At 40.1% G+C, this 10,152-nt stretch overlaps 4 protein-coding genes and 1 long non-coding RNA gene across 5 annotated transcripts in view; 2 read left to right on the top strand and 3 right to left on the bottom strand.

Moving 5' to 3' along the window:
• epoa (erythropoietin a) overlaps positions 1-141 on the bottom strand; it is a 9,462-nt gene extending 9,321 nt beyond the window's left edge. The window contains exon 1 of the mRNA XM_010772088.1: positions 70-141. The gene's annotated coding sequence lies outside the window, so the exon portion shown is untranslated. The remainder of the gene's footprint in view (positions 1-69) is intronic.
• The window catches only part of LOC104946299 (uncharacterized), a 7,792-nt gene extending 1,994 nt beyond the window's left edge, over positions 1-5,798 (top strand). The window contains exons 2-3 of the long non-coding RNA XR_798432.1: positions 82-760; positions 5,785-5,798. This is a non-coding gene — a long non-coding RNA (uncharacterized lncRNA). The remainder of the gene's footprint in view (positions 1-81; positions 761-5,784) is intronic.
• LOC104946300 (zona pellucida sperm-binding protein 3-like) lies at positions 3,007-6,133 on the bottom strand. The gene is made up of 8 exons (XM_010772089.1): positions 5,803-6,133; positions 4,680-4,807; positions 4,432-4,535; positions 4,133-4,310; positions 3,753-3,870; positions 3,511-3,602; positions 3,332-3,420; positions 3,007-3,237 (listed from the first exon to the last, which is right to left on the bottom strand). The coding sequence occupies exons 1-8, from the start codon at positions 6,115-6,117 to the stop codon at positions 3,149-3,151; spliced, it is 1,113 nt and encodes a 370-aa protein (XP_010770391.1). The 5' UTR covers positions 6,118-6,133; the 3' UTR covers positions 3,007-3,148.
• Positions 6,134-6,308: 175 nt separating this feature from the next.
• ufsp1 (UFM1-specific peptidase 1) lies at positions 6,309-7,590 on the top strand. The gene has a single exon (XM_010772084.1). It carries the CDS (start codon positions 6,672-6,674, stop codon positions 7,419-7,421), a length of 750 nt encoding a protein of 249 aa, XP_010770386.1. The 5' UTR covers positions 6,309-6,671; the 3' UTR covers positions 7,422-7,590.
• Positions 7,591-8,193: 603 nt separating this feature from the next.
• Positions 8,194-9,856, bottom strand: LOC104946296 (endonuclease domain-containing 1 protein-like). The gene is made up of 2 exons (XM_010772083.1): positions 9,407-9,856; positions 8,194-8,940 (listed from the first exon to the last, which is right to left on the bottom strand). The coding sequence occupies exons 1-2, from the start codon at positions 9,728-9,730 to the stop codon at positions 8,359-8,361; spliced, it is 906 nt and encodes a 301-aa protein (XP_010770385.1). The 5' UTR covers positions 9,731-9,856; the 3' UTR covers positions 8,194-8,358.
• Between the last annotated feature and the right edge of the window lie 296 nt (positions 9,857-10,152).

Here is a 10,152-nt window from a genome sequence, read left to right as displayed (position 1 = left end):
GCTTGAATGTACTATATAAAAGGCTTTCTAAGTGCACAGCTGTTAAAATGGAGTGTGTGTGTTACTTACTTTCTCATCCAGGTTTTGGGCTCGTGCCAGCTGGGTCTACTCCTCTGGCGCGACACAAGACAGGAAGCTGACATAAAAGAATGGGACTGTCTGTGAGGGACACAGGAGCCAAGACAAGAGTCACGACGGTAGACACCGACGAGGTCGGAAGTTATTGTTTCAGCTTTCAGGCTTCCATGGTGACAAGAATCTTATCCCTCAATCGAACACATTGTGATTCCATGGTGACGGCAACAAGTGTGGAGAACAATCCCGAACAGGAACCTCATCACTGGAGTTTCTCCCCAATCAAACGCTGTCATTTGGCCGATGAGTAAAGCATTTAACCCCTGTTATACTCCATTGGGGCTACTAAGTGGCCAACAACTTAACACTGTAACAACTTTCTTTAAAACTACTCATTGTACGTTGAATATTAATCTTTAACTTTAATTTGTATTCAGTACCATGTGGTTATACATATTTACAATGAAGATAATACCCTCAGATATTCATTCATTTGAACTTTCTCTTACTTTTTCTGGTTAGGTTATTTACACATAATTTGAGATAAGCTGTTTCAACGTTAAGAGGTCATCTTAATCTGGTTTATGTGTATGTACTCCTTTTTAATTCAACCCACCTTGTTGTTTGTCCCTACAGAATCAGCTCCAACTCCCTGCTGCACTGAACAAAGCATATATCTCATTAGGTATGTCTTCAACTTAAAATAAGAGGCTGCACTTAATTAAACCACACATTATTAAACAATGATGTAGCTCTCTCTCCACTCCTACATTTGATATGTTAGAATGATTGTGTTCCCTGTAGGAATGTGCATGGTAACCTGATCTCAGATGCTTATCAATTGCTCAATAAAAAAGATGGGAAATCTGCCTAGAGTAGGGACGCTCTGGGATGATTTTAAAAGCCTTTGGCTCGTCACATGTGAGCGCTAAGGCGTCTTTTTACCAGCGCTGTCATCTAGAAATGTTCTGTCTTATTTGTTTTGCTGAACATGTTAAAGGAAAGACACGTAACTGTAACCGTGGACTGTGTTCAGTGCTAGTAATCTAATTAAAATCACTATATTTGTATTGTGCATGCAAGTTGCATGGAGATGGTTTGGGTTGATGATGGGCAACTAAACCGAGCACTGTGGTTAGGATTAGGCACAGATCCAGTTTTTTGGCAAAGGTTATTTAAATAAAAACTGCATGTATCGAGGTTCAAGTGTCACAATCTCTCTATCACTCATCTCCAGCTACTTTCCTTGCTTAATCTATGATTGGATTGTTCTCTTGTTGCCATTCTCCCTCGCTTCATCGTTGTGACATTAAATCTCATTTAACTGTTTCGATATTTAACCAGGACCCTCATTAAGGATCTCTCCTGAATGTTAAAGTGTTTTAAGTACCTAAACATAGCCATACAAATTGTAATCATGCTTTTTTATGTATACTGGGATTAAATGTGTTGTAAAATAATTTGTACATACACATGTGCTGTTACAAAAGTGGCATGTCCTGTAGATGATAATCTGGGAAGGTCTTCCTGTTGGAACCCTGTCTGTTTGAGAGTGGCTCCAACTAAGGGAGACATCAAACATTATCCAATGTCTCTTGCCAAGACAAATACTTGCATAACAGTGTGTAACATATGAGTCACAACATTTGAAAAAACAAAACAGGACAGCTACAAATGGTGAGGGGGCGTAGGGCCTTTTAAATATGATACACTACATATCAATAACAATTTCAATTGGCCACTCGTAGAGACACAGCTGTCAGAATAGTGTACGACTGAGTCGGGGTGGTTAAAATATGCCAGGCATGTCACGTTATAACTAACACCTCAAACTGGATGCTCATAACGAATCCTAAATGTTACTAACAGTAGTTCCTTTGACTGCTATCTAAACTATTCCATTCACAAATGTCTTGCTATACAAGATAATTACATTGTTCTTTCTGATCTCTGGAGCAATACAAAACAAATTAGATAAGAGAAAGACCAGCATATAGATCCTGAAAAGATCTTCTTTAAAATTGAATTTGTAATGGTTGAATAAAGAGGTTCATTATCAGGATACATATCAAGAGGCAAGACGTTGTCTCATGAAATCTTCCAGGTTTCCCATGTGATCTGTCACGTTGCCTCTCAGAGGACTAAACTAGTGTCTCTGTTGCAGACAGGGGATGTAAAGCGCATGCAGTGTATGGCTGCCGAGCTGTCCCATTCTTACTCCAATTATCTGTTTATTCTTGTGCGCTTGTTGCCTCCAAGATATTGTGGGTTCTATTGTAGTTCTTTGGCCTCTTTGTGGAAATTCCTCATGGGTTTGTTTTTCGTGGCTATCAATTTACATGGCTGACTGAAAAACTACCCATTCTTCACTAAGGAGACGCTCGTTTGTAAACAGGATTACTTTACTCAGCCCAAAACATTTAAATATTGAGACAACCAAATAGGTATAAGGTTCAAGACTACTGTGCAACTTCCACCATCAGTGTTAAAATTGGTCAGAGTTAGGTTTGTTTTATCTCGGGTCATCATGTACAATTTCCTCAAAGTATGCTTAACAGAGTTTTGATTTATGAGCATCCTTAGGCAAAACAAGAACAGCACTTACTCAATGTGCTGGCATAAAGCATGGAAGTGTGATATTGTAGTTGGAATTACTAAAGTGTATATAATGATGAAGTATCATTTAACTGACACTGTCCAAAATGATGAACACATCTTTTAACAGAGTGAAAAAACTCTCCGCCTTTCATTGATGTATGAAGTCTAATACTCGGTTTACAATATGGCCAGCTCATCTCTTCTTCCGAAGTGTTCTATCTTCCTCAGGATAGTTGTGTCGGCTTACTTCTGTGATGTGTTGAAAACGGATGCACAGGCCTCCAGGGATCAGATCATATAATGAGTATAAAATAAATCAGGAGAACCAAAAAATAGCATCCAAATTTCCACTTTTATGACGTCATTCGAAAAACAATATGTGATGGATTCGTTATCATCCCTGTCACCCAAATCCCCTGGTTTTGGTGTCAACAGTCCCTGTACCCACCAAAGTGTAAAGTAGGAAAAATACTCTTTAGTGATTGACTGACAGGTGGCCTGTCCAATGGGAGCGCGGCAGGGTGTGAAGGGGCCCAACTGCTGTGTCCGCTTCATGCTTCTCTTCTGTCAAAAATAAAATTACAACAGGCTTAGTGACCATATTATTGTTTTGTAATTAATTGGGTTGGTTGCATTTGTTTGTAAAGGGCAGAGCAACCTGTATTTAGCTGAGTGGTGTGACCAGTGTTGCAGTCCTCAGAGGCACAGCATCCACACAGAGCATCGTCTCCCTCCGTGGCACGCCAGCTGATTGACAGAGAAACATCTTGATAAAACACCTCAGCTGGGATGCAACCGAACGACAACCGAAGTTCACTAGTTGCTTTTCAACCTAACCTGAATGTGGGCCTATTGAAGAAGCAGGCTTTATCAAGATGGCTGTGCGACTTTTGTTTCAGAGTGGCTCTGATGTGGCAGCTGATGAACATCTAGAAAAAGAACATACATTTAATTAAGTGCATTTTATCCAGGATTAATTTATATAGATTAACAATAATCACAAAGAAACAACACCATAGTGCTAATTAATGATGACTACAATGTCAAAGTAATGAATCACTCATGTCTAATGTTGTTACCTGCTCCACAGTCTCCTTGTTGAGGTGGAAGGCTTGGAAGCTGAAACATAGCCTGTTATCTTGCTTCCTAGGGAGGAACTTAGATGAAGACCCCGGTAAAACACTGTCCATAAGACATCTGTCACAGAGGAGCAACACATCGATTACTGAAATTATTCCATAAATGACAAACTTTAGACATGAACCTACTCTTCCAACCCAGTCAGATAAATTTTGTAACATGACAAAAATTGCTTCAGAGTATCCATTCAATCAATTATTTCTTAGATTGTAATCCTTGCTTTGGCCCCGCACCATATAATGATCCTTTGTTGTGAGTTTTTTGTGCTGAACTATTCATAAATGAGTGTTACTTTTTGTAGTCAGAAGAAAATATTGACCCATGCTTGGTGATGAACTTGTAGCTTGGCAATGAGAGGGGGTCCGGCTTCGGCGTAGCAACACAGGAGTCCACATAAAGAGTGAGAGGAGGGTGCAGTGGGGCCTCCACGCTCGCCTCCAAAAACACTGCTTCCCCCTGCTGATACACTGAGGAACTACGAGGAGAGGAACAGCCGTCTGCATGAGAACAAACAGACATTTTTGCAGTCACAACTTCATATACTGTCCAGAAAACACTTGAAAAAATCTCAGAGAAATCTTCCACTGGTCCAGGCTGGATTCAGTGGGCTGGTTTTACCTGCCATGGTGCGTAGGGAGAAGTGCAGAAGGCCGAAGACACTGATAGTTGATGTCATGGGTAGCCAGGTTGGGGTTAATGGTTCTCCACTCACCGTCTGCTTTCTGTGCTCACAAAGATAACAAATTGGTTACACAATTACAAAGTGTAGTCAGCCAAACACAACTCACTTTGTTCCTTTCGAATATAATGCAGCAAGAAACCTGAAATGCCATGTTGTTGTATGAATTCTTGTGTGTGCGCCTCACCTCTTATAATGGCACTCAATGGGTATGAAAGTAGTTGCCCATCTTACTATCAAACTACCTGTAGAGGATGGAACCACAGCATTTGTGAGCACCAGCTGGTTGGAATACACTAGCCAATCACCATGAACCTGTAAAGTAGCATAGGGAGTGGCTTAAAACCACTTTGTTCACAGTATTATATTATTATAACATATTATCCTATCACTAACACATACATGTCAGAGCATTTTGTATTGTTGTAAGAGGAACCCATTTTAGATACTTCAAATAATGGGTAGCCTACATAAGTATTACAGTACTGCAGCCCATCATGTATTTTCATAAGTAAAAAGCAGTGGTTTAATGTAACTAAGTACACTTGTACTAATGTACTCAAGTGCAATTTTGGGGTACTTGAACTATACTTGAGTATTTCCATTTGATGCTAATTTGTTATTCTACTCCACTACAATTCAGAGGAAAATATTGTACTTTTACTCCACTACATTTATTTGTTACCTTTAGTTACTTTGCAGATTTTGATTAATGATGTGAAATATAATCAACACTTAAAATAAGACTTTAGTTACAAGCTACCCAGCAGTAAATAAACTAATTAAAAATAGTTCCACTTTTACCAGATGATAAACACATCAATACATAAATAATAATAATCAAAACATATAATATATATTATGATGACATTTAATTTAATTTAATGCAGTACTTTTGGTCATTTAAGTATATTTTGATGCTAATACCTTTGTACTTTTATTTGAGTAACATGTTGAATGCAGTACTTTAACTTGTAACAGAGTATTCCTAGAGTCTGGTATTTCTACTTTACTTAAGTAAGCCTACAACATCTGAGTACTTCTTCCACCTCCTGTAAAAAGTAAGTTTTATAGAAATATAGTGTTAAGAGAAAAGTGCAATAATTGCGTATGAAGTTTAATTTAGTTTAAAGTAAAGTAACATTAAATGGAAATACTAACTTAGGGTAAAATATGTCACAAAGGTTCTTAAGTAGGCTATAGTAGTTTGAGTCAATACATTAAGTGACATTCCACCACTGGATATTATTACAATATCCAAGTAGTTCTAACTTTCCTCTCATTTCCCGTAGTCTGTCCCCTTCTCTTACACGGGACTCGGTGCCGCAGTCCTTCAGCCCCGCAGAGATGACCATGTCGGAGTCAGCCGCCGGTCCCTTCGCTCCACACCTCTTCTGGGTTGAGTTTGCTCCAAGCCGAAGATGCTCAGGTTTGAACGGAACACCTTTCTTCTCAAAAAACTGTCTTTTAACGGTTATTGTCACTTCGACTTCTCCGCACTTTATTTCAATTCCGCCGGTTTCACGAGTTGCTACATCACTTTTTTCAGCCAAGCTAATGTCCAACGCAAACAGCAAAAGATGGAATAAGCACACGAATATTATATATTTTACCTGCTTCGCCATTTCTTTCTTCTAAATTAAGAAAAAAACAAACAAGCTAGCAATTTATAATTAGCCAACCGTCAAATTAATTACACACAGGTGTGCTGAGCTCGCGTGCTCTTGAGAGCTTAATGCTAGCTTCAAAGACTGCTCAAAACATTAGTTGAACAACATACAGAAGAACATACCGTATGCTGCGGCTTGAAACAAGAAGATGTTTTATAATATTATGTAAAAAAAGAAAGAAAACGATAATAAAAGCTAAATTGGCTGGTGCAAATATTCTGCAACTTTATTCAGTATTGTCTACTAAAACGTTTTATTGATGTTTGCAATTAAATACATGTTCAAACGTCCCGTTGTATCGCAATGCTGAAAAGGAGCTGTCATCTCCTGAAGGCATCATCGTCTGTAGGAACATTTCTAAGGCGGAACAAGACATTTCGGCAAGTGGTGCGATGGGACTGTTATTGCAGTTACACAAGGAGACTTCCGTGTCAACAGCCGTTAAACTGTTGAACTCCAATGCATAACGTTAAATGTTTAGGCTATTCGATTGAGACAAACTATAACAAATGGATACAAAGTTAATGGCAGCGGAATCTGAAGAAATTGACTGGGGAGAGAGTGCAGCGGACGAAGGGAAGATTATGAAGAGGACCCAAAGCTTATCCGAAAGTGTCCACACAGGTCTTCCTTATCCACTTTCAAATCATGTGAAATGTTCTCTGATAAAAGGAGACTATCTCTACTTCCATTATGGCTGTGATGGACAAGATGACAGAGGTTGGGGATGTGGCTACCGCACTATTCAGACCATGGCTTCCTGGATTTGTAATAACTGTGTTCCACTTAAGGACAAACAAACACCTCCACCAAGCCTCCCTGAAATCCAGAAAGCTTTGGTCACCATGGGGGACAAACCCGGCTCGTTCTCACCCTCCAGGGATTGGATAGGGACATTCGAAGCCTCCCTGATTCTTGACTATTTCTATGATGTTCCCTGTAAGTTAGTGCATGTTAGAGGTGGAGGAGCAGAGCTGGAGCATGTTGCCGTGGAAGAGCTCCATCTGCACTTTGAGAAGCATGGATCTCCAGTCATGATGGGAGGGGACAGGGACAACTCTTCTAAAGGGATCTTCGGGGTGTGCACTGGGGAAGATGGGAGCTACCTGTTAGTCGTTGACCCTCACTACTGTGGTTGTCAGCTGGAGAAGATGGAGCTGCAGAAGCGGGGGTGGGTGGCGTGGAAGAGAGTGTCATCTCTGGATCAGTCTTCATTCTATAATCTGTGTATGCCTCAGACTGCCAACAGGGCAACATAAACGTACTGCAGACCTATTTCTGTTTCAGACTTACACTTGAATTATTATTTTTGAGGATGGACTCTAAAAATCGTCTTATTAGTACAGACTTTGTACTGCATTTTCAGCATGTTTGATTTAAAATAAGCTGTAGGGACATATTTTGGATGAAATGAATAATTACAACAAATTTAAAGACCAAACTGCTGATAGAAATTGATACATTTCTTCATCATTGCTCCATTGAAATGTATTAAATCTGAATCTTGGATAATGTGTCCATACATTCAAAAGTAAATGCTTTGGTTTGTGTTCATTTTAGTATAACATGTTATTTACTTTTCAGGGTATGAAACACGGTACATAAGTTCATTTTCCTATTTACCTGAATGTAGGGCAATCATCGAAATGTCTGGATCAGGATTTAGATAGAACCTAACCCCTTTGTGGTCAGAGTGGTGGCAGCACTATACACAATCAACATTGTAAATATACCTACAAAAAATACCTCAAAGTAGACCCGGCAAATATTTGGAATTTATTCGTTTTTCGACATTCAATTATTTGTAATTTTTTAACCAAATATGCTAAAGATTTTATTGTGTCAGGTTTTCAAAAGTGAAGAGTTACATATTTGAATTGTATTGTATTTATTATTGATGTGTTAGTCTACAAAACAAGCAATTTTTACATGTCACCTTTAATTTCTAGGATATATTGTGATAGATAGACTTTACAATATTTCTTGAGATCTAACAAACCATGAAAGATGAAAAGAGAATGTAATTGATAGGGCAAATAATATTTTAATTTGGACTCACTCCAATTCCCCAATTTATTGCTTACAATATATGATGTGATTTTACAACAACTCTTATTTCCAGGCATATTTCAAGCTTCTGGAACCCAAAACCTTCCCACAGTGAAATGTTTTATCACATTTTACTCCCACATTAAATTAGATATCTGGCACACAGTCACTATAGAAAATCTGGAAGTTCTTATCCACATCCATCCTCCCCTTGAGAAACTTCTCCATGTTCTTCAGAGGAACTTCCACCATGTGGTTGTTGACACGGTCGTTGAGCCCATAAGCTGCAAACACGGGGAACTTGTAGCGCACAAAGTACGGTGCATTTTGGTCAAACTCGGTGCAGCAGTAGGCCGACCACAGGTACTCCGGTACAGCCACCCGGTCCAGGTTGTTGCGACGGATGGTGTGCCCGGAGGTGGTGACCCCGGTGACCACGTAGGCTTTCCCCCGGCAGTAGTTGTTGAGACGTTTCCGAATTAGGTCCCGGTGTTCTGCCCAGGGACCGATGTTGAACTCCCTGATCTGGGGCACCACATTCGTCAAGCTGTAGGTGGAGGCTTTGTCCAGGGGGTCAGCCTGATGCTCGTCAGGATTCAGCTGGCCACGTTCGTACTGAACCACATCAGCGTAGTCCTCCAGCACGGCCTGTGTGTCCTCGAAGTTCATGTGCATGCTTGTAGATTGAGGGAAGGGCTCCATGTTACTGCTGCTCTTATCTGAGGCCAGCTATAGAGGGAAAGAGAGGAGGACATGCAGTTTTGCTGACAATGTACAGTAGTTGCTTCTAAAACGTTATAGTGAGAAATAAACGTGTAATCCTCATTCAGAGACTGTGTTACATCCAGACAAGTCACACAAATGATTTGCATAACTATGTACCAGAGCAGAAATGGTTGAGGCAGCACTATCTTATTGAAATATCATTCAGCCAATAAAGTAGCTTATCTCAGGCTTTACTGTTGCCAGTAGCAACCAGTGTATAGTTCCCTTAGCTTTCTTAACTGCTTGTTAGGGGTGAATATATGGGGTATTTGTCTTTACACATAATGTAAGACTAGATAAATGTATACAAATAGTGTTCATTAACTACAACATGGCACAATCCAATTGATATAGTATTCTGCATCTACGATAGAATAAGATTGACTCAGACTGATAGAAAATCGAAATGTTTGCTTGAAAAAACACTCACCTGGGGCTCAAACATCCACGGGAAGTCCACCTTCTTCTCCCCATCAGACTTCTTGAATGTATATGCAGAATACATTGGAATGTGTCTTTGGGAGTCGTACAGGGTGACAAAGCGGGGTTTATCCTCGTACCTCTGGCAGATCTTCGTAAAGGAGGTGCTGAGGTAGCCTCTGGGTGGAGTGCCCATGTAGAGGGAGTCCTTACAGCGCTCCACATGGTTGAAGTCCCCCACCACTCCTGCCTGGACCCCCGGGAGCCACACACAAGTCAGCACGGCCACAACAGCTGGCAGAGGTAAGGCCCGCTTTGCTGACGCAGGTGTCATCACAGAAGCTCTCTTTTCCCTCAATCTCACAAACTACTAATATGTCCTTTTAGACCTCTTTATGTCTGATCGAATATCTCTTTCTCCACTGTAAATCCACTTCTGTCTGACAAGTACAGACGCTCTCTAAACCACGTCAACATCTCCCAGCCTCATTTGTTCTCGGAGCAAACTGCTCTCCCATATAGTATTTTACATATATTCAAAGTTGCACAAGTGTCGTAGCAGTAATCCAAAAGGAGTGAATGTTATCAATCCAGGAGAGCATTTTATAACTGAGACCTGCAGAGGAAAGAATTATGCAAGCCTGATTAAACCTAAATTAAGACCTTTTACTTAAGTTGTCCACAAAAGGCTTTAGATGTGACTTTTTGCCTTTTCAAGCTTGTTTTTTTTGTTTTTCTCTGTTGAGACAGAGGGTA

The sequence above is a fragment of the Notothenia coriiceps genome, unplaced genomic scaffold, assembly GCF_000735185.1.
Source record: "Notothenia coriiceps isolate Sejong01 unplaced genomic scaffold, NC01 NC01_scaffold00010944, whole genome shotgun sequence".
Classification (NCBI taxonomy): Eukaryota; Metazoa; Chordata; class Actinopteri; order Perciformes; family Nototheniidae; genus Notothenia; species Notothenia coriiceps.
Note: the sequence above shows the minus strand (reverse complement) of the source record. Positions and strands in the feature narration are given on the sequence as shown.